The sequence below is a fragment of the Marmota monax genome, unplaced genomic scaffold, assembly GCF_021218885.2.
Source record: "Marmota monax isolate L192 unplaced genomic scaffold, Marmota_monax_Labrador192_F-V1.1 WCK01_AAM20220418_F8-fsc00029, whole genome shotgun sequence".
Lineage (NCBI taxonomy): Eukaryota > Metazoa > Chordata > Mammalia > Rodentia > Sciuridae > Marmota > Marmota monax.
In genome coordinates, this window is record NW_026693024.1 from 15,576,540 (window position 1) to 15,599,416 (window position 22,877).

Consider the following 22,877-nt stretch of genomic DNA (forward strand, 5'->3'; position numbering starts at 1 on the left):
TCAGGGAGATGCAGATACAGAGGCAACCATTATTAAAAATCCTTCCTGTTCCTGCTAAAGAGAATTTCAGCAGATTTGAAAGGCCAGCACCTAGTTTTTATGCCTTTTCATTATCTTTTCCTCCTTGGGAATCAGACATTTAATGACTAAGACATTCAAAAGCAAACACAGATACAGGGACATTTAGAAAGTCACCACACATGACCAGTGAAAGATATAAGCTCAGAAAAGATCCGAGGAAATCTTAAGTTTACACTGCAGGCTGACAACAACACATAGACACTACCATAATAAAAAACAAACAGCAGATCCTGGGAAAGGGGAAAAATCTAATCTTCAGTGTTACCACAGTATATAAATGTTCAGTCTTCAATTAAAAAAAAAATTACAGGATATGCAAAAACAGGAAAGTATGGCCCTTTCAGAGGGAAAAAAAAAAAAAACAAAAAAACAAAAACAAACAAACAAAAAAAACTAACATTAAACATCCCGGAAAGAGACTGGGTGCTGAATAACAGGACTAGGGGTGCAGCTCAGTGGTAGTGTGTGTACCTAGCAAGTATGAGGCCCTGGATTTAAAGGGGAAATGTAGGTAGAGTTGATGGTATAGAAATGAATATAGATAAGGAAAAGTAGCTATCTTCTGCAGTGCACATCCTTATCACACATCTGTCAGATGACATGTTACAGAGAATAGAATGTCACATGACATTTTCAATACAAGTACTTATTTTTTATAATAGCTTTGGTATAATTGATAACCATAAAATATACCTTTTTAAAAACATTTTTTGTAGTTGTAGATGGACATCATGCCTTTATTTATTTTTGTATGCAGTGCTAAGGATTGAACCCAGTGCCTCATACATGCTAGGCAAGTGCTCTACCACCAAGCCATAACCCCAGCCTTAAAATATACCTTTTTAAAGTGCATAATTTAGTAGTTTTTAATATATTCACAATGCTGTGCAATGATCACACTAACTTCAAAATATTTTCATCACCCATACCCACTAGTCACTACCCAATTCCCTACAAACCCTACTAAACACTAATGTACTTTTCGACTCTATGCGTTTGTCTTTTGGACATTTCATGTAAATGGAATTATATAATATGTGGCCGTCTACACTAGTTCCTTTCCCACAGCATATGCTTTTAAGTTTTACCCATATCACATTCCCTTTTTGTAGCAGAATAATATTCTGTTATGTGGATATATATTTTGTTTATGCATTTATCAGCTAATGGACATTTATATTTTAATTCTGGCTATTATAAATAATACTACTATGCAAATTTAGATAAAAGTTTTTATGTGGATATATGTTTTCAACTCTATTGAAGTGAAACTGCAAAGTCATAGGTAATTTTATTTATATTTATACATATATCTATATATCTATAGATATATCTATTTATTTTTATTTATTTATTTATTTATTTATTTTTGTACTGGGAATTGAACTCACGGGCACTTGACCACTGAGCCACCTCCCCAGATCTATTTTGTATTTTATTTAGAGACAGGGTCGCACCGAGTTGCTTAATGCCTCACTTTTGCTGAGGCTGGCTTTGAACTCGCAATCCTCCCACCTCAGCCTTCCGAGCCACTGGGATTACAGGCATGCCCACCATGCCTGGCTCTATATGTAATTTTTAAAGAAACTACATAACTATTTTCCAAAGTGGCTGCATAATTTTACAAGTCAACCAGCAATTAATAAGGTTGCTAATTCCCTCAGACATTTGCCAACACTTGATATAGCCTATCTTTTTTAATATAGAGATGCTAGTGAGTATGAGGTAGCACCTCATTGTGGTTTTGCTGTGCATTTCTCTGGGGACTAATAATGTTGAGCATCTTTTCAGGTTCTTATTGACCATTTGTCTATCTCTTTTGAGAAATGTCTGTTAAAATCCTTTGTTTCTTCACTGAGTTGTCTTTTTATTGTTGAGTTTAAACGTTCTTTATACGTTCTGGATACAAGTCCTTCATCAGATAAATGACTGCAAATATTTTTTCTCCATTTTGTGGGAGGTGGTTTCACTTTCTTAGTGGTGTTCTTTGAAGCAAAAAGTGTTTAATTTTGATCATGTCCAATCTGTTTCTTTTGTTGCTCATGCTTTTGATGTCATGTCTAAGAAAACCATGTTTCATTATGTATGCATGTCATTAGGAACAGACTGCAAAATAAATGATATAAAATTAAGAATCAAAGTAAGAAACCTGATTGAAAACTCAAATTCAGAATCCAGTTTTCTGTAAATAAATTAGAGATAATAAATACATATTGCTAACTATTGACAAGCAAATAGTGGTATGTGGAAGTCTGACCTTTCTACCAATCAGTGAAAAGTAAAAGCCTCAAAGAAAAAGTAATAATTACCTCCAATCCCTATATTAAGGTAATGTTTAGGCATTTTAAAATTTTTATCTATAAAATAACTTTAGACAACAGAAGTTTAACCTTCTTCTCTAAAGGAAAACATTTACCTGCTAAGTAATTCGAGTCCAGCAGAGTACCTTGGCAAATATGGAACAGTCCTGCCAAAAGAAACACTTACTTTATTAACACTGAATCTTAAAAAGAATCTTAAATTTTGTCAACATTGAATCTTAAAAAGAAAGTTACATACAAGAATTCTGGCACCATCAATTATAAGAATATTTTAAAATTACTAACAATTGATCTAAACTTTTAGAAAAATGTATTATGTTAGATTTAACGTACTGTAGTATATCACACTGTCACTTTGTCCCATGCAGATTGTTTTCAGAAAATAAAACAATAAACATTTTAACACTACACAAAGAGAATTCACATGATCCAAATTCATCATCTCAAGGTAGAAAGTGAAATCTGAGCATATGCTTTACTAAAAAAATGAACAAAGGACACAATAATGGTGTTTTCATATAAAACAAGAGCTAAAAAGATTCGTTTACCATGTCCTATTTCATTATTAATATGCTTTGCAATGATGCAGAACTTTTACTTTTCTCTGAACATACAAATTACTTGTGATCAAACAACAGCTATTGATTATCAGAGTGAACAATCACACTTCACCATTTTTTCAACCATTTCACAACTTTCCTGTTACAAAATTTAGAATCAATAAGTTATTTTGTAGTTGATGCACTCAACAGATCTAATATGCATAAAATAATTTTACTATTATGACTACAATCAAAAGTGTTATGCAATTCAAGTCAAGGTAAATTAGAATCTTAGCCTGAGCTTACCTGGGTTTGCTTTTTACTTTAGCTTCTTTTGACTTGTCACTCAAAGTCTTCAGCCTATAATTCGACAAGCATAAAATATATTTTTACAGGTCAAGAGATTTTCAACCACAAATTTTCACAGCTGTTATAATTTTTGGTGGTATAGGCTTTAAAAAAAAAACCAAAAATTAAGCACCCGTAGAGGCAACAAATATTTCAGTGTTTTTACTGTATGTCAAATAATCACAAATGCAAAGTGAGAAGCAATTTTTATATACTTGCTTTTCCCAAATTTCTTTGTTAGAAACAAAGATTCCTAAAAGTGATCAAAGCAGAGAAACCTTAATATCTGGTATCATTAGAAAAAGTAGTGATTCACATAGGTGAACTCAGAAGGTAAGGTAAACTATTCATGAACAAGGATACTTTCATTAGACACAATCCCAGGCACTCAGTTATTTTAAGTACCTGCATTATTGAAATTTCAGTTGATAAAAAGCTTTCTAAATATATTACAAACTGTTTTCAATAAAGAAGATTTGGCAAACCCCATTTACCATTTTTTGGTAACTCTAGTTTGTCTGTATGATATTTGGCTGCCTGTTGGGGCAGAACAGTACTTCCTTCACATGCTTCTGAGCTAGGAATCCATCTGCATTTGCTAATATGAACCAATACATGGGGTTTGTCTGGGCTTACTGCATCCATTTTTCCTAAAGTTTCAGCCTCTACACTTGGTTAGCTGATTTCAGGATCCTGTACTGCTTCTGCTAACTATCTAACTCCTGCAGCTTCCTTCCCTTTATGTGTTGTTTTTAAATGACTGGGCTAGAAAACCAAACAGAAACATGGGCTAGAACTGCAGACACAGTTATTTAGCAGGTTCTTCTAAATATAAAATACGATGTTCAGACTGTACGATTTATTTTCACTTTACTGGCCCAGTTTCACTTTTTTTTGTATGTAGACTCTATTCCAGATAACTAAATTGCCAATAAACAAGTGCTAGATTATGAGATAGTCTCTTATAAGATATTGCTATACATGTTCTTAATTACTTCAACAAATATTCATTTTAAAACAAGAGACTGAAATGGCCCACAGTACCACTGCTAACCCCTCAAAGCCTCTGCAAAACACAGAAATGGGTGCTCCTTCTTTAGGATGCTTTACTGACATCAGCCAGGACCTGCTGACTATCAGGTGCATACCTCACACATCTACATTATATAGTATGCTACCTGCCCAACTATACATGCAAACAACAGATTCCATCTTTTTGTCAATAATGCCTGGTTAAGCACAAGAAAGGGATTTCTGATCAAATGTATTTTTTTTAACAAAACTGGTATGCCAATTTGTCATTTTAATCTCATTTTCAAAAAAAATTAGATTTCTCTCTACAATGCCCCCCAAATTAAGCCATCTCTTTAGTACAAAATTTGGTTATCAGATGAGTCAAGAAAATTACACAAACATTTCATCTGTCTCACAGGAAAAAATAAAATTTCTAAGCTTATCTTAAAAATAGTAAATCTGGCTTAAACAAAGATTAATCTAACAAGAACTAGACAAAGGTATTTTTATAGTCATGCTTTGCCATTTTTACTCCAAAATGAGAGAAAGGCATTTGGGTGTGACAACTCAGGGGGATTATCCTAGGGTAGTTAGTTACATGGCACTGCATCACCCTTGAAAATGAATCTAGGGTATTTTCAGTGACCTGAGTCGATGCTATCAGATGTGAAAGGGATCGTTAAGATGCTCTCTGGACCACTCTGACCATATGATTTAGCTAATCTCTAGATTGATTGTTCATATATTTATTTCTAAAATAAACTTTCAATTTCTCAATATGCCAGTTTAGGGTCCTTTCCTTCTCCCTTCCAAGAAAGGAAAAAGTGATCTGGAAGAAAGGAGTTACAGGGAACTGGAAATGAAGCTGCTGCAGGTCACCAAGAGCTCCCCAGTGGCTCCCAACAAACACAGGTCTTTAACCAAATGGACCCTGAAGAGCTTATCTGATCTGAATTTGAACAGATCAGCTCTAAAGAGACATTTCTAGAATGAAAAAAATCTGATTATGAACTAGATAACTGTTAATATCGAGGAACTAGTGTTAATTTTGTCAGAAATGATGCTGGTGTTGCATTTATGTAATGTCTGTAATTTTTTAAGCGATGCAAACTGATGTACGAGAGATGTAATAGACAAATCTAAGATTTCTTTTTTACATAAAGAAAGAGATAAAGCAAATGGGGCAATATTGGAAAATTATTGAATCTGTATAATGGATATATGGAAGTCATTGTGTTACTCTATTTTTGCATATGTTTGAAACTTAAAAAAATTTAAACAACCAAAATAGACTTTAATATATTCATCTTTTCTCACTGTACCTTCTTCAAATAAATTTTCAATGTGCCAAAGCCAGAAAACTGATGGAGAAAACAAAAAGCAGCTACAGGGAAGTTGTAAACAGTGACAAAAGTTCAGGGGAGAAAAATATGCAGGGTTACAATCACTATTTATTAAGGTGGAAAAAATAAGGTTAGATATAATTAGTAAAGTAAAAAATACATCCTTTCTAAGATCCATCCTTAAAACCTGGAAGGGAACTGAAAGTAGTCTACCATTTTTATTTTGAGATAATTCTACTTAAAATTCCTCACACTGGTCCTGAACTGGAAAACTCTCACTGAAATTCTATTTAATGTCCCACAGTGTGATGACACACTGGGAAAGAAATACTGATCTAGGGTGAACATTCCTGCTTCCTCAAATGTAAAATGGTAGTATTATTCTCAACCATAAAAATTTACCAAGAATAAAATAAAAGCCCAAATATGACCTCAGTGGTATTTGGAGAAACTACAGAACTAATTCAAATGAAAGGTATAATAAAAAATTATCATCATTAAGAAAACCGAGAAACTGCATACATAACAACTGGGCCAGGGTGAAATAAAGCAGAGGTTCCTAATGCACCAGTTTCTATGAAAGGCTTTCCTTCCCTGGCCCATTCTCACTCTTCTTCCAACAGCATACACACCCAGGAAGGCTTAAGTGCTGCTATATGAGTACACTAATAAATAGATTTAAGAGAGCCACCTAACAATTATTTTCTAGTAATGTCAACTAATGCACATTTTGAAGTTCAAAGCACTCAACCTCAAATTCATCCAGAACAGTTCAATATTTTTATTTTTAGATGGCTCCAAAGACTTGCCTTAATTCAATACCAGCATATTTATTTCTTCAAACTTTGAAGAAAATACTAAAATGAAGGCCTCTTACTAATAAATGGAGGTGACGTGCAAAACCGCTCAGACAAAAACTTAAGAAAGATGCAGATAAACAGTATGTCTCATGGAGTGATGAGCAGATCTGCTTAGCTGACCCAACTGCATGAGGCGACTTGGATGGCACTTCATTCATCTGCACCTAAATTTCCAACTCATCTATATCATCTCCTCTTATGAAACGTGACTTATGACTGCTTTAAAAAACCATGAAAACATATTGGCATATTTTGTCATAAGACTCAATTCTTCTGAAATAGGTTGGTGCTTCCATCATTTTAACTTTAAATTCTGCTCACAAATTTTCACATTTGTATTTATCAATTCCTTCACTCCTTTTTTTTTATATTTTTATTTTTACATTTATATGGTGCTGAGGATCGAACCCAGTGCCTCATGCATGAGGGGCGAGCACTCTACCACTGAGCCACAACCCCAGCCCCAACTCCCTCCTTTTTTCTAACAAGATCAGGGAATAAGCAAAAGCATTAATTATGCTGCAAGGTGAAAATGACCTCTAAGCTCCAAAGACTGAAAAATTCACATAAAAGCTGCACAGACTCAGAAAAGGGAGTCTTTACCATAATTAATCTCCAATACACCAAGCTTCAGTTCTAATCGCTCCTGAGTGTGTCAATTTCCAACTACTACTTCACAACAAATTCACCTTCAACTGCTCCTTCTCCTGAAACTGTTCTTATTCTTTTATGTTGGCATATGCCATCATTTCTCTAAGATACTCCAAAACCAACACTCTCAATTTCTGTGCATTTTTCATCTCCCACATCTCACTGCTGACAAATTCAACCACTGCCTGTCACATTCCCCCTGTCTTCTAAATTTCTATCAGCACTGCCTCATCATCTCTTACCTGGTCCAAAATTATAGCCTTATCTCCCCATCCCCAACCCTTACCTTATCACACTACCTAAATTATTGTTCCAGAAATGCAGCCATACTCTTCTGGAAATACAAACAGAACTCTCCCCCTTAACCTGGTTTTTTAGCCCCAGTACTTAGGACCTTCCAGATACTCTGCCTCCTGCCACTACAATGAGCAGGGACCTCATTTGCTGTCTGGTTGTTCTCAGCCATGTCCTCAGCACCTGGAACAGTGCCTGCCATAAAGTAAACCCTCATAAGTAGTTGACAAATTAACTAAGCAAAGCTTTAAAGATTATCAGACAATGATCTTCCTTTCCTGCTTTATCTTTGAAATATCCTTACCCAAATCTATCACAATCTCTCCCCAGTCTTCAAGGCCCAGTTTGGAAACCACTTCCTCTTTGAAGTCTTCTGTATAAGCATCCAAATTAATCATTCTTTCCTCTGGGCTCACATACCCACCACTTGTACCTTTAACATGCAGTTCATTTTGCTTTATGTTACCACTAGTTTAACACATCCAGGGGGTAGGGACTCTTTCAGTCAGCTTCACAGCCCGAGGATCTAGCCCAATACATAGACACTGCTTATTAAATAAGCAAAACTGAGTACATGGCCTCTCAAACTTTTTTTTAAAGCTTCTATTAAAAAAAGGACACTTCAAGTGCTTAACCTTATGTCTGGCACTTAGCAGGAACTCAGGAAATATTTATTTAATCAGGTTAAACACTGACTTTTTTTCTTCCTTATTAAGAAGGATAAATTCTAGAAAAGTCATAATTTCAGTCAAAACTTCACCATTTCACCACACTATGGATTACTGGATCCTCTCCTTTGTGCAGGTTTTGATACTACAGGAAGGGAAAAGAGAGAATGAGGCCACTGGGCAGGGATGGAGGCCAGGGGCATAGTGGCTTTGAGGAGGAAACACCTACTGCCTAGTTGCAACAATTAACAAACATATTTTTAAATTCCTAATCATAAGAATCCAGAGCATTAAAAACAAGAAACAACAGCCTGTTACAGACAGCTGCAACCTTTCAGTAAAGGTTTTTCAGGCCCTGAAGAGATTTGCAAAATCTCTTTACGTCTGAATACCTCAGTCCTGAGACCTTTAGTTATAACTACTCAAGTGATAAAAATCAAAGATTCAAGTAGATCTGAACTATGTGCATCTGTATATTCAGAGGTTCTCTAAGAGTTTAACACCTCCTCTCCTCCCCCCAAAAAAGGATGACCTATGTGAACCCTCCAAAGCGGCCCTAGAATTCTGAGCTAAATTAAGGTCTCAGTGATGAGAAAGATCTCATGAGGACCAGAACCAAAGCTCTTCAGTTCCAGGGCCTTGTGGCTGGCCCACCATCCACTTAGGGCAGAAAAAATATGATACAATTACAATAGTAGGTTTGTCTCAATGTAGAGATAATTGTTACTATGAAAAAAAAAATTACTAAAAAAGTTTGGGGGCTGGGGTATAGCACAGTACTAGACCACTTGCCTAGTGCATGTGAGGCCCCCTGTGTTAGATCCTCAGCACCACATAAAGATAAACTAAAAAAAAAAAAAAAAAAAAAACAACTTAAAAAAAAAAAAGGTATTGTGTCCATCAACAACTAATACATTAAAAGAAAAAAGGTTTCAAGAGACTGGGTGTTATAGCTCAGCAGTAGAGCATTTGTACAGTATGTTCAAGGGCTCAGGTTCAATCTCCAGAACTGCAAAAATAAATAAGTAAATAATAAAGCCACAAGTTCACAGACAACCTTGCGTCTGGTAGACTATCAGTAATATCTACCCTGTCCTTTAGGAATCACAATCATAATGTGCATTTTTTTCTAAGTCTAAATGAAATACAGAAGTCCAATGTGTTCTTTGAACATGCTTTAACTTCTGTGACATTCTCTTATAAGACTAATAAATAACTGTTATTTAAAGAGTCACTAAAAATGGATATTTGCCTAGAGTTAGGCTCTGGATATATGAATCTTCAGAAACTGAAAATGAGAAGAGCTGAGTAGATGCTATTCTGATAGCTGAAGAAGCCCACAAAATCACAAGGTCATGTACTGACTGCCTGCAGCACTGTGAAACTGGATGTTTTCAGTTATTTCAGAAGGCAGTTGTTGTCTAATAAAATTGCTCAATGTCCAATGTTCCTACAGGAATGCCAGGTCCAATTGGATGGTTTGGGGAGATAATTGCTAAGTTTCTTTTATCTCTGAATCAAACCCATTAGTGCCTCTAATGTATACTGGGATTAATTTCATTTTATCAAAGCAAAAATATTCAAATATGTAAAGTAAGCTGATCTTAAGCTAAACATGGAGGAATTTACAAAGATGAATTGTTTCATTTTGTTTCCTTAGTAAAAAATCATGTAGGAAATTGAGGATGTGACAAAGAAAATCTGAGCTGAGAGTTGTGGGTCAACTGTCAGACATCACCTGGATTGAGTTATCTCCCAGTTAAATAACAGGCTGATGGCACACACACTGACAATCGGGTGGTTTATCTGTTAAGACTGACCTATACAAAGAGGAAGCCAACAAAGAACCCTCATGGAATGAATCCCTCAAAGGATGTCTAATGCTAAATGGGACCCATACTATGGCATCTTCCAGAAGCCAAGTCAGTTTCCAAGGAGTTTTATCCAGGCTCCCTCAGGCCCTCTCCCTAACTAACCCTAAACTTCAGGATCATCCAGCTCTCTCAGGATGGTCTGCACTATGGCAGTCCAGACCATATTACTAAGCAAAAGACTTCTTAAACGAAGGTCTGCATGAATAAGTCCTGAGGCAACCATGACCTCGGGAGTTGTAGCAAGTACTAGAAGAAGGACTCCTATGCCCTCTAGGAATTCCCTGAAGCAGTGTTAACAAGAGCTACCCAGGTGGGTTTATCTACAGCCACTCTCATGCGACAAGCAGACCACTTAAGAATTGTTCCCAAAATTTTAAAATTTACACTCTGAAGTTATTTCTTCTAAATTAACAGGGAGAAAAAAAATGCAAGCATGCAACTACACCAATCAACGAATGACTTCCTGTGCATCCCTAACACTCTTAAGAACAACAAAGTATCAAAACTGCCTTATAAAAGTGGTTAAGTACTCAAGTCTTAGCCAATTTGTTGCTATTCCACAGGCAATAAAAAGTTTAACATCTTTCCCCCGTAGGAATTTAAAACATTCGCCAAGGAGGCCCTCGAATTCAGAACATTCTCCAAATGGCTTTGTAAGGCAAAAGTTACAGACCCTTTATACAAGGGACACCTCTTCTAGTGAAAAAGTTAAAATGACTTAAGCACAGATAACAGTGACATAGTGCCTGTTTTACATGTTCATTCATTAATCCTCTCAATGACCCTGCGAGATAAGTGCCATCATAATTCCCATTTTACAGTCGCGGGAGCAGTATAGAAAGAAGCAAGACAGTTGGGTAACTTGCAGAACTATGGTAACTGGTAGAGCCTGGAGGAGCGCCTAGGCCGTCCGGAGCCCGCTCTCGTTCCCAGGCAGCTGCACAGCGGAATCACCTGGGGGCTTTTTAACAACTCCATCCCCTTTCTCATTTAATTGGAATCTGGTGCGAGCTGGGCGTGGGGGTGAAAAGTTCCCAGGCGCGTCGCGGCCGTTTGCGGAGCTGTGGGGTCTCTGCGCCCAACTCCGCTCCCGCTGCAGTCGCTCGCTTCCCACGCCCGGGTCCCTCACTGGGCGTGGTGGGGGCGAGGGAAGGGGGTCGGCGAGCCAAACGCCGAGGGCGGCGGCGGGCGGCCCCCGCCCGGGAGCCTGCAGGTGTCTCCGCGCACCGGGGCGGGGGTCGCGGGCGGCGTCCCGGCAGGCGGAAGCGGGGCGGTGCGCTCGCCTCTCACGTGACGCCGCTCGCCGGCCGGGTGAAGGGAGAGGGGAGGTCGCTGGACGACCGGGGCCGGCCGGCCGCCCGGGACCTGCCCCCCCCCCGCCCCCCGGGGACCAAAGTTACTTTGCGCCTCTGGAGGCCCGGACGCTGGCGAGTTCCTTACTTTACCTCGGCCGGGGCGGGGCGGCGGGCAGACAGGCCGTCCCGGCCGCAGCCCCGAGCCAGCCGGCCCGGCGCCCCCGGGTCCCTTTCGGTCACCTACCGAATACCCACCCGGAGGCGAAATCCTGCTGCACGCTCAGCAGCCGCTCGCGCAGGGTCTCCAGCATCGCCACTGCCGCGTCGCCTCCCCTCAGGCCTCGCGCCGTCTCTCTCTGGCCGCGGCCCCCAACCCCGAGCCGCCTCTCAGCGCACCTGTCAACCTCACGCCCCGCACTCCCGCGGCTGGCCCCGCCCCCGGCTCGCCCCGCGTCCCCGCGCCGCAGCCCCAGCGCCTTCCGCGTTCCCGCCCCCGCCGGCCTGAGCGCCTTCGCTCCGCCCCCGCCGCGCTTCGGACCCGCGCAGCCGCAGTGGAGCGCACCGGCCAGGCTGCGGAAAAGGGGCGGGCCTTTCTCGCCAGGCCGCCTCCCGGGAGCCCGTGCCTCCTCCAGCTCCGGCCCCGCCTTCTCGTTTCTCTGGGTCTGGGGTCTGACTCCCCCCCAAGGCTTTGGAACTTCGGGTGGGGTAGTCAACGCTTCATCGGTAAAAAGACAATAACTGTCTCGACAGCCTTGCTGACCCACCCCATCACACCAAAAGATCAGTTTTCCCAAGTCGCCAGGGACCCCCTTGTCACCAATACCATTTGCTACTTCTCTGCCTTGATTCTTTCTGGACCGCCTAGTTCTCCTTGCGTGTCTGCATCCCACCCTTAAGTCACATTCTTGTCTGGCTAACAAGGTCTCCTTGCTCCTCTCCCTTCCCCTTCACCCTTTCTCCTATTTCAACAGCTGCGTCCTTTCCATCTTCTCCACCTGTGCTCTCTTCCTAGGTTATGATACCCATCACCTCCTGTAATTTTTCTCAAGGCACTAATGAGGCCCACATCTCTGTCTTCAGCCTTATCCCTCCTCCCTTTAATTTATGGCAGTTGCTTCCTCAACATGTATCCAACATGCATCTCAGAGCAACATACACAAAATTGAAAATCTCATTGCATGCTTGCCTCTTAATCTGCCCTTTTCTAGTCTTTTCATTTCAGTAAACAGCCCCACCATCAACCAGATTGCTCAAGTTAAGACTTGAGAAATGACCCCTGTTCTTCTCTTTTTCTCACCGTGCATAACCCATCAAATCCAATCAACAATCTCTTAAGTAATTGTGGGATCTGCTGCCCTTTCTCTATCTCCACTATTATCATCCCAGTCCAACCCCCTATCTTCTTTCACTAGAAACATTGACAACCCTCCCTGATCTGTCACTATCCATATCTGTTATCATCGGCGACACAACAGCCAGCGAGAATTATTTAAAAGACCAAAAAGAGCCAGGCACTGTGACACAAACCTATAATTCCAGAGACTTTGGAAGCTGAGTTGGAAGGATCACAAGTGTCAGGCCAGCATGGACGATTTAGCAAGACCTGGTCTTAAAATTTTTAAAAAGCCTGGGGGCTGGGGGGGAAGTTCTGTGGCAGATGGCTCCTGGGTTCAATTCCCACTACCATACCAAAAAAAAAAAAAAAAGGTCGTTTTGATCATCTGCTTAAAATTCTTCAATTGCTTTCTGTGCATCTGGAGTAAAATTCAAACTCCTTATCCCAGCTTAGAAAGCCTTGAAAATTGAATGCTTTCAGACAACTCTTTCCAAATTAAATACTACTCACCTGTCCTATCTTTGACCTTCAAACCATAATAGCTTTTTTGTTTGTTTGTTTTTGTTTTGGTACCTTGTGTTCAATCCAACACAAGGCTCTTAACCATAAGCCACATCCCAGCCCTTTTTATTTTTTGTTTTGAGACAGGGCCTCGCTTAGTTGCTGAGGCTGGCTTTGAACTTGAGATCCTCCTGCTTCAGACTGCCAAGCTGCTAGGATTACAGGTGTGGGCCACTGCACCCAGCTCAAAATAGCCTCTGTGTGTATGGGTGCTTCAAAATTTCAGCTGCATTTCCATCTTAAGGACTTTTTATAACCTTATCTCCAAACTGTTCCTTGAGTGACTCCTTCATGACATGTAAGTATCCAGTTAGGTATGTTTTTCATGACCAAATTACCCACCCAGTCAATTCCTATAGCATATCCTGTTTCTTTGTGCACATAGTACATATTAGAAAATGTATGTAATAATTATTTAAGCAATGAAAAGTTGCTAATTAATTTGTTTACTAATTTATTTTAAAAATCAGGCTGGGTAAGGTAGGAAGACAGTCACTTCAGGTACAAGATTTAAGAAAAGGACAAAAAAAAGCTTGGTAATCAAAATAAATAATATTTTAATACAATATTTTAAAAAAATTCAAAATTAGTGGAAAACTCCCACAATATGCAAAACATCAAAATGTTACATAAGGGACTGAGGTTGTGGCTTAGAGGTAGAGAGCTTGCCTAGCATTCGTGAGGCACTGGGTTTGATCCCTGGCACCACATAAAATAAATAAAATAAAGCTATCATGTCCGTCTACTCTCTCTCTCTCTCATAGATATATATATATATATATATATATATATATATATATATAATATAAAACAAGTTCTGGTAGGGCTGGGATTGGAGGAGGTAAGTGAGGTGACTGTGAGGTGACTGCATGTCCAGGTCCAAATGTAAACTGCCTCCCTTCTAATAGAATCCCCAGCACCTAGAAGAGGGAATGGCATTGTGTGGACACTAGTAGATACTCAATAAATAGTAATTGTTTTGCTGTAGGAATTAAGATAAAATACTTGGCTCGTGGCTGGGAAACCTCTTCTCCACTCTTGATATTTCCTTCCATGTGGAGGAGGCACCTCTGCTAGTAAAATACTTCCTACCTTTTCTGTGGAGGAGGAGGGATGTTGATGTTTGGTGAGCTAGGAAGTAAGCAGCTTAGCACCTCCCACTTTTCTTCTGCCTCCTCATCCTCTTCTTTTTCTCTTCCTCCTTCTTCTTCTGTACAAATGTGAGAAATGTGCATTCATCCTGCTGCTGTAAGTTCAGGCAGCCACATGACTCAATCTTTTTTGTGACTTGGCGGGCAAGTCTCAATCTAAGGCTTAATATTGGAAGCTCTGCTTGCCCATGAATGGAAGCCATGTGTTTCACCAGCCATATCAGAGATAAAAGTGATGTTTTATTCTCATTATGCTGACTCTTGTCTTATTTCTGTGTTGGTTCATACAGTAAGGGGTGCTGCTAACTGAATCATCCCCTACCTCCAAAGCAAGTGACCAAGTGATTATATCTGGAGACAGGTGCCTTAGTATCTAGTGTTTGGAAATTATAAATACTAGGAATTATGAAATCTGTTTTATTTCATTCAGTTAAATAACTCCTCTTCCCATAAGCTTGATTCAATTTTCTAAGTTTCATGGATTTCAATATAATACCAAATCTATGAAAAACAGCAACAAACTGCCTGTAACTAAAAAATAGCTCTATTGGTTGTACCTAGACACTTCCATTTTGACTGATTCACTGTTTTTCACACAGTCTTTCTTCATTTTTAGTCATTTTATGAGCATTCTTTATCATGTCTAATAAATGCAAAAACAGTGTAAGTTTTTAAAAATGCTGATGAGAAGAGACAATATAAAGAAACAAAAGTGGATCTAAAAAATGAACAGAAGTCAAAATGAAAAGGGGAAAATGATTCGTATTGCAGGAGTTGTTCCTGTTGCAGGAGAAGCATGAAAGACCTGGAGTTGAACATGTGACGTGCTGCGTTGATGAAACACATCTGAAGACGGAAGCTGATGGACCAAGAAGTCACACACTATCTGGAGTGACATCCTGAACAACAGAGTTGGGAATGAGCATTTGACAGACCTAAATGGAAAGAACAGTGAAAGTTACCTCAGCTCATCTATTTGTGTTCCAAAGTGCATCCCACTATACTAGAATGTAGTTGGGCACCCAATCTTATACTTATGCTCACATGAAAAAAGAACAGTACTATGCCATGCCTCAAAAGAGGAAACCTTTTTTTGTTGTTGTTGCTCTGTATGTGGCTCCACATGATCTATTAAAAAAAAAAAAAATCAAGGGACCTCATTCATCTAAAAGTAAGAACCCTACATGACTAATGGAGACCACATCCTGCATTCTTACAAACATACCATTTCCCTTAAAGAAAGTATACCTCAGAGATGTAGTAAATCTCTATTGCATAGAATTATCTTCCAGTGGGAGGATCTAATAACATACCAAAACTCTTTAAAAAGAATTAGTAGCAAAACAAAATGATTGAGACAATTATTGCCTATTGTGAAGTTAGAGCTTAATACAGAGAGGGTGGAAAAGTCCTAATAATTAATCATTATTAATTGAAGTAACTGATAATTGTAATTGCAGTTGATAGTTTGCACACCTGGATGTACCTTTGAATCACATGAGGAACATTTAAAAACACCCGTGTCTGTTTTACCCCTGAGTTTTGGATTTAACTGGTCTGAGGCAATGGTCTACTCATTCTGCACTGTTTGAAAGCTTCCCAGGTGATTCTGATGTGCAGTTGGGCTAGGAACAACTGAGCTAGCCATGAAGACCTGAGCTATCCAGCAGAGAAAAGCAGTTTCTTTCTAGAGCACCTACTATGGCTTTGGAACCCATAAATCCATCCTTGGTCTCTGAAGTCAAGGCCCTACAGATGCTGCTCCACTTACAATGCAGTTGCAATCTTATTAAACACACTGTGTATGCTGAAGAGTATTGGTCCCCACCTGTAGTTACAGAGCTGACACAGAGCTGCAGCTTTCTGTCACTGTCCAGCATCAGGGAAGAGATTCATACTGTGTATTGCTAGCCCAGGAAAAGATCCAAATTCAAAATCTGAGGTATGGTTTCTACTGAATGGCTATTGATTTCACACCATCGTAAAATTGGACCACTGTAAGTCAGAGACTATCTATAGTTTGCCCTCCCCTTTCCCAGCTCATTCATCTGTAAGGTTTGGTGCTGTGGGTCTTCGGACCATCAGCCTGAGTTCCTGAAGCCTCCACGCAGCACTTTCTGCTGGTTGACTTTTAAGGAAACCATGAGAGGTGGACGCACAAGATAAAGGGAAAGCAAGCAGTGGATAGAAGGCAGAAGACCTCTCTGACAGATGGCCAGGAGTAGCGGTGCTTTGGGCTATAATGTTACAGATAAAGGACACCTCCACTGACCATTTTCTGAAACCTGTCTGGGGAAGTGACAACTTACTACTGCCAGCTCAAGACATCACATTGAAGACAAGTAGCATTCGTGTGCAAGTAGCCCCCAATGGTTTGCCTTACTGACCCCTTGGGGGAGGGAAAATGTCTAAATTCATAGGTATAGCCTACTGTGTTGAGAACCTGGCCTTCACAAGTACAGGTGATGTTACCCTCAGGTGTCAACATCCAAGAACACTTCATACCAGTTTAAGACAGTTGCATATTCCAGAGGTGTTTGTTCATTTTATATCCCTGAAGTGCAAGTAGATAGACTGTTCTGGTACACTTGTCCAGGCAGGCCTACCATGCAGTTGCTTTACTAACACAAGATCATACAGTAGCTTTATAATGGCAAATCAGTGTCTCGTAAACATCTGCTATAATCTCCACAGATTAGCAGTAAGTAACCTATTCCTGGACTGGGTAACAGAAGTTGCACATTATGCCAGCTGGGACTGATGGTTGGATCTGCTCAGAACTCCTGTGACTGCAGCACAAGGATTTCTCTAGGTGGCCTAATTATAAATGAGATGGAATGGTCTTGGATAAAACAAAATTGGACTAAAAACACAATAGCTCTTATGCTTTAACCCAAGCATCTAAACAAATTAATTCTACCTTAATGACCTTAGCATACTTGCCGGCAGGTTCTTGCTCTTAGTACTGCTGTTGTAAGATGTGGATGCAGAGTGCCTCAGGAGCCCTATACTGAAGGCCACACAGAGGACGTGGGACAGTCTGAGATTGTGATGGTATAAAGGGGCTTCCCAGGCACTGAAGGAGTGGAGTTAAACACTGGTCAGTGCCTAGGAGAGCTTATACTGAGATAAGAAAGTCTCTAAAGAAGGTGGTAATGAAGGAAATGGCCTCTTCCCGTGTCTCCAATCTTTAACAGAGGATCTAAACAGAGTGACCTTGGTTGTAAAGGAAAGGAATGCACTCACAAGACATCTGAGGAAATCCACCTGTGCAGTGGCCTGCCACCTATTCTATGTGTTGCCCCTGCTGATGGGTGTGCTGCAACCCTCCACTGCATCCCAGCATGCTGAGGCCAAGGAGCAAGTAAGGAATAAATATGTCCAAACCTCTGCAGTGAGTCCTCCACGATCTTTGCTTGGGATCTATAAACAGTATGTTTAGGGTGTTTGCAGCCCTGGGGTGGAACCATGGAGGAATAGGCACATAAGGTACAGGTCAAGAGAGGTGATAGCCAAGAGATGATTAGCTCTTTTAAATGTTGTGGTGACTGCCCAGAGGAAAAGAGACTCATCTTGCTGTTGCTCTGGAGCAAAAAGGGAACAAAGAGGGTGTATGGTTGGGGCCCACCTCAAAAATTAAATCCAGGAACATCAACACAAACTCCTGGACGGTGTGTGTGATTGGTTTGGTGAAGTGTGGGCACATGGCTTTTGGCAAGTTGCCTTGTGATGTGAAAGTTGAAGATCCTCCAGGAGGGAGCTAGGGCACTGCATTCCTCACAGACTGTCAGGACCCTGGGGAGAGGGGATAGAGAAGACTAAGAGCCACCAGAGCCAGGGAGAGATGGACCATGCCCATGTCAAGCCCCCACACCAAGCACTCTGCCTACTGGAAGTCTACATGCTCCTGGCTGGGATCCCACTGGAGACACTCAGAGTAAGATGGGAGGAAGACTCTCCTTCATAAGAACAAGGCTTCCTAGTGAGTCTGAATCAGAGACATGGGTAGATGGGAGTCGAAACCTGACTCTGAAGGTGAAGAAGAAAAGGAAGGAGGTTCCATCTAGGGAATCTGTCCAGCCTGTTGGGTGGACCCGAATGCCTTGCTTCTCATTTGATCACAGACATTTGGTCACCCCCAGGTCCTTACCAACCTCACTGAGTGCAGGAGGACACCCGGCATTCTGAGTCACCTATCTAGCATGGGGAATTGGACCAGGACATCATACAGAGCCTCACAAAGCTTAACCCATAGAAACGAAATTCCTGGAGCATCCTGCTCCACAAAATGGTCCCAACATCCCAATGGACTTACGGCCAGTTAATTTTCTATGGAAAGGATTTTCAGAAGTATTTGGTCATGCTTCAAGGGGCTGTGAACATTTAACTAGGAGAAGCATATGGCAGTGTCCAAATGGTGGGCACAGCAAGTCTGCTTGGAGCATGCTGTCTTCTAGGCAGAATCATTTGTGTGGTCTCTTGTAGTCACGCAGATATGTGCCAACAGCCAGCAGATATGTGCAAACATCCAAACAGTTCTGGAGGAAGGGTGCAATAGAGCCTTCTAGCAGGCGGATCTTAAAGGTTGTGTTGAAAAAGTGGGAAATCTGCATAAGTTCCATGGAGCCTCTTGGAAGGGCAAAGAGACTCTAGTTCCTTCCCTTTTCAAGTTAACCAACACAAAACATCTCAGATGGGTCTGAGTAGTCTCATGGAAGTCAGCTGACTAAGGAAACCCAAGGAGAATCTCATCCTGGTGGAAAGAGGAAAGGTGAGGTAAGATAGGAAAGCTTTGTATAAGTCACCTGAGCCCAGGGTACAACTTAAGTTCTATTAGGGAAGGGCCATCTTAAAAATAATGAAAGTGAGCTGGGAAGTGTGTGTGTGTGTGTGTGTGTGTGTGTGTGTACGTACAGAGATGATCTCATTGGGCGCATAAGACAATTTTAGCATGAAACAACCAACAACTACTGCTACTCTAGTAGTTATCCTCTTGCTACAAGGAGGCACATATGAATTTTGATTCTAGCCAAAGGAAAGCATGATGGTTTGGGGGATTATTATGGGAGAAGAGCCCCTAAGGAGGAGGAAGTCCACTCGTTGATATAGGTGAGTTGAAGATTAACCTGAATAACAATTTTATCCCCCAAGCTGCTGAAGCAGGGTGGCACCCTGGAGGTTCTTCTGGAAGGAGTGCTGTGTCAGAACCCCGATCCTTCCTCAGGAGCCTTGGCCTGCACTGCTAGAAGGTGCAGTCTGGGAAATATGGGTCGATGAATAGTTTCTCTTTTTAAAATGCTTTGTCTATTCATAGGGAACCATAAACCATGCTGTCTTCATCTTTTAATATAAATCATTGCCCTGAATGTTGGTATGTCTTATTACATTTTCACTATTGCAGCTATAAAACAAATTGGATCTGGGAGCCTGTGCCACAGGCCAAATGGAATTCAGCCAAGGATCAAGTCCAGCCTTCACAATGCTCCCATTTTTCCTCTTCCCTGTCATTCCTTTATATTCTTTTTTGCATCCTGGGTAAGTGCATTTTGCCTAAACCCGACGATGTATTTTGAGTGAGAAGACAGTTTCCACTAACTCTATTTCAAGGCCATCACTAAATTTAACCTGTGATGTAAAGTCTCAAGTTCTTTGCCCTAAAAATAGTTAATGGGAATGGAAGTGAGGATTAGTGTCAAGCTGTGGTTTCAGGTATCAGAAATCCGCAGAGGGCAAATGCCCACGAATTCCCTGTGATCATCCCCTGCTTCGGCTTCACAGCCACTCTGCGGGGACTGCATCCCACATCACAGCTCTTCCTAATCACATGAAACCATATCAACATTTGTGCCACAAGAAAACCTTAGTGGAGCATTTACTACCCTTCACACTTTTTAAGACAATTGCCCAGTTTTCTTTTGGAAATACGACCTGATGCATTTTTTTTGTGGGAAATTATTTTGGGAAATGAATACGAATATTAATTATATACATCCTGCCAACAGACCCAATGCAATGTGCGTTAACGACTTCTAGTAGAAATGCAAAGCTTCAATGGCTTAATGCTAAATATATCCTGTTGAGCTGAAACCTTAAGTTACAGCAAAAAAAAAAATAGCACTTCAAATTCTTTTTCTTTCTTTTTTTTTTTAAATTGAAACACACACACACACACATTTGCATAGATTATTTGAAAAAAAAACAGAAAGAAGTGAGTATCAATGTAATTCCTTACAAAGGCATCCAGTAACTCTTATAATTGAGACTTAATGAGATCAAAGGAGAGTGGATTTTAAAATTTTTAGTTTACTGCTACCTATTGACATTTTATTTATTTTTATTTATTTATTTTTTCTTTTTTTTTCTTTTTTTTCCTATTGACATTTTAGTTCCATGCCTTCTATTTTGCCCAGCAGTAAAATTTTAAGTTATTCATTTCCAGATAGGATGTGAAGGGCACAGTTATTAGGAATGAACTTTAGCTTATGTGTTCATTTGACTAGAATAAATGACTGGGGAATTCCACTGTCATCAGCCACATACCCATTACAACATACAACCTTAACTATGTCACTGTAACACCAGATGGTGACCCGTATACCTTTGTTCTCTTGAGTCTGGAGGTTGGCCTTTGAGAAACTGTCATGCTTTTTAGCAGCACCAAGTTTCTTTTTCTTTTCCCAGGCCCACAATATAATGATGTGATTTAGCCAGTTTCATTCCCCTGTATTTCCCCTTTTTCTTCCCTCCTCCCTCCCCCCAGTCCCTTTACTTTATTTTAACGATTTCCCTTTAATTTTCATGAACCTCCTACCCCTTGTTTTCCTTTTTCCTCTCTATTTTCCAAATATGAAAGAAACCTATGAGCCTTGGCTTTCTCAGTTTGCTTATTTTGCTTAACATATGTTCTCAAGTTCCATTAATTTTCCTGCAGATGATGTGATTTCATTCTTCCCTATGGTGGGATAAAACTCTTTTGTGTATATAGACCACATTTTCTTGATTCATTCATCTGTTGATGGACACTCAAGTTGGTTCCATAGTTTGTCTATTGTGAATTTTGTGCTGCTGTAAATATGCATATGCTGGCTCAGGAGGCTGAGGCAGGAGGATGGCAAGTTCAAAGCCAGCCTCAGCAACGGTGAGGTGCTAAGCAACTCAGTGAGAACCTGTCTCTAAATAAAACACAAAATAGGGCTGGGGATATGGCTCAGTGGTTGATGTCCCTGAGTTCAATCCCTGGTACCTTCCCCACAAAAAAACAAAGCAAAACATGGGTATGCATGTATTACTGTAGTATGCTATTTTTAATTCTTTAGGATAAATACTGGGTAGTGGTATAGCTGGGTCAGATGATGGTTCCTAGGCTTTTTGTTGTTGTTGTTGGTTTTAGATATACATGACAGTAGAGTGTATTTTGACATATTATACATACATGGAGTATAACTTATTCTAATTAGGATCCCATTCTTGTGGTTATACCCAAACTCCACAAGTGATGTGGAGTTTTACTAATGGTGTATTCATATATGAACATTCCTAGTTTTTTGAGGAACTTCCATACTGATTTCCATAGTGTTGTACTAATTTACAATCTCATTGACAGTATAAAAGTGTTTTTTTTTCCTCCAAATCCTCTCCAGCATTTATTATTGTTTGTATACTTGGTGGTAACTGGAGATGAAATCTCAGTGTAGTTTTGATTTTCATTTCCTCAATTGCTAACAATGTTGCACATTCTTTCATATGTGTATTTATTCTTTTGAGAAATGTGTATTTATTCTTTTGAGAAATGTCTCTTTTGTTCATTTGCCCCTTTATTGATGATTTGTTGGGGTTTTTTTATTCTGAAGGTTTTCGAGTTCTTTATATATTCTGAATACTAATCATCTATCTGAAGAGTAGCTACCAAAGATTTTCTTTCATTCTGTGGATTCTCTCTTCATATTCCTAATTATTTCCTTTGCTGTGCAGAATCTTTTTAATTTAATGCCACTGCATTTATTAACTCTTGGCATTATTTCCTGAGCTTTAGGGGTCCTATTGAAAATGTGTTGCCTATGTCTATATGTTAGAAAATTGACCCTATGTTTTCTTCAAGGAGTTGCATAGTTTCTGGTTTAATTCCTAATTTGGTCCATTTTGAGTTGACTTTGGTGCAAGGTAAGAGACTAGGGTCTAGTTCTATCCTTTTACATATGGATAACTAATTTTCCTAATACCCTTTGTTAAAGAGGCTGCCTTTTCTCCAACGCATGTTTTTGGCACCTTTACCAAGGATCAGAGGACTGTATATGGATGTATTTGTCTCCGTGTCTTCTATTCTGTACCATTGGTCTATATGTCTGTTTTTATGCCAATACCATGCAGTTTTTGCTACTATAGCTCTGAGGTATAATTTGAAGTCAGGTGTTGCAATGCCTCCAGCATTGCTTTTGTGGCTTAAAGTCAGCACTGAGTTTCTTGGAGTTCAGAGCCAGAAGGCCATGCAGAGATGAACTCACAGAGTCCTCTCATTTCATAAAGGAGAACACTGTGCAT

General features: G+C 40.0%; 1 protein-coding gene across 2 annotated transcripts in view; it reads right to left on the bottom strand.

The window, feature by feature from the left end:
• Dtnbp1 (dystrobrevin binding protein 1) overlaps positions 1-11,721 on the bottom strand; it is a 114,310-nt gene extending 102,589 nt beyond the window's left edge. The window contains exons 1-3 of one of the 2 annotated variants that reach the window (XM_046453528.2): positions 11,547-11,721; positions 3,251-3,304; positions 2,498-2,548 (exon numbers count right to left, since the gene is read on the bottom strand). In XM_046453528.2, coding sequence (XP_046309484.1) covers positions 2,498-2,548; positions 3,251-3,304; positions 11,547-11,602 — 161 coding nt within the window. In that variant the 5' untranslated portion in view covers positions 11,603-11,721. The remainder of the gene's footprint in view (positions 1-2,497; positions 2,549-3,250; positions 3,305-11,546) is intronic. The other variant, XM_046453529.2, reaches the window with a different exon arrangement.
• Positions 11,722-22,877: the final 11,156 nt, after the last annotated feature.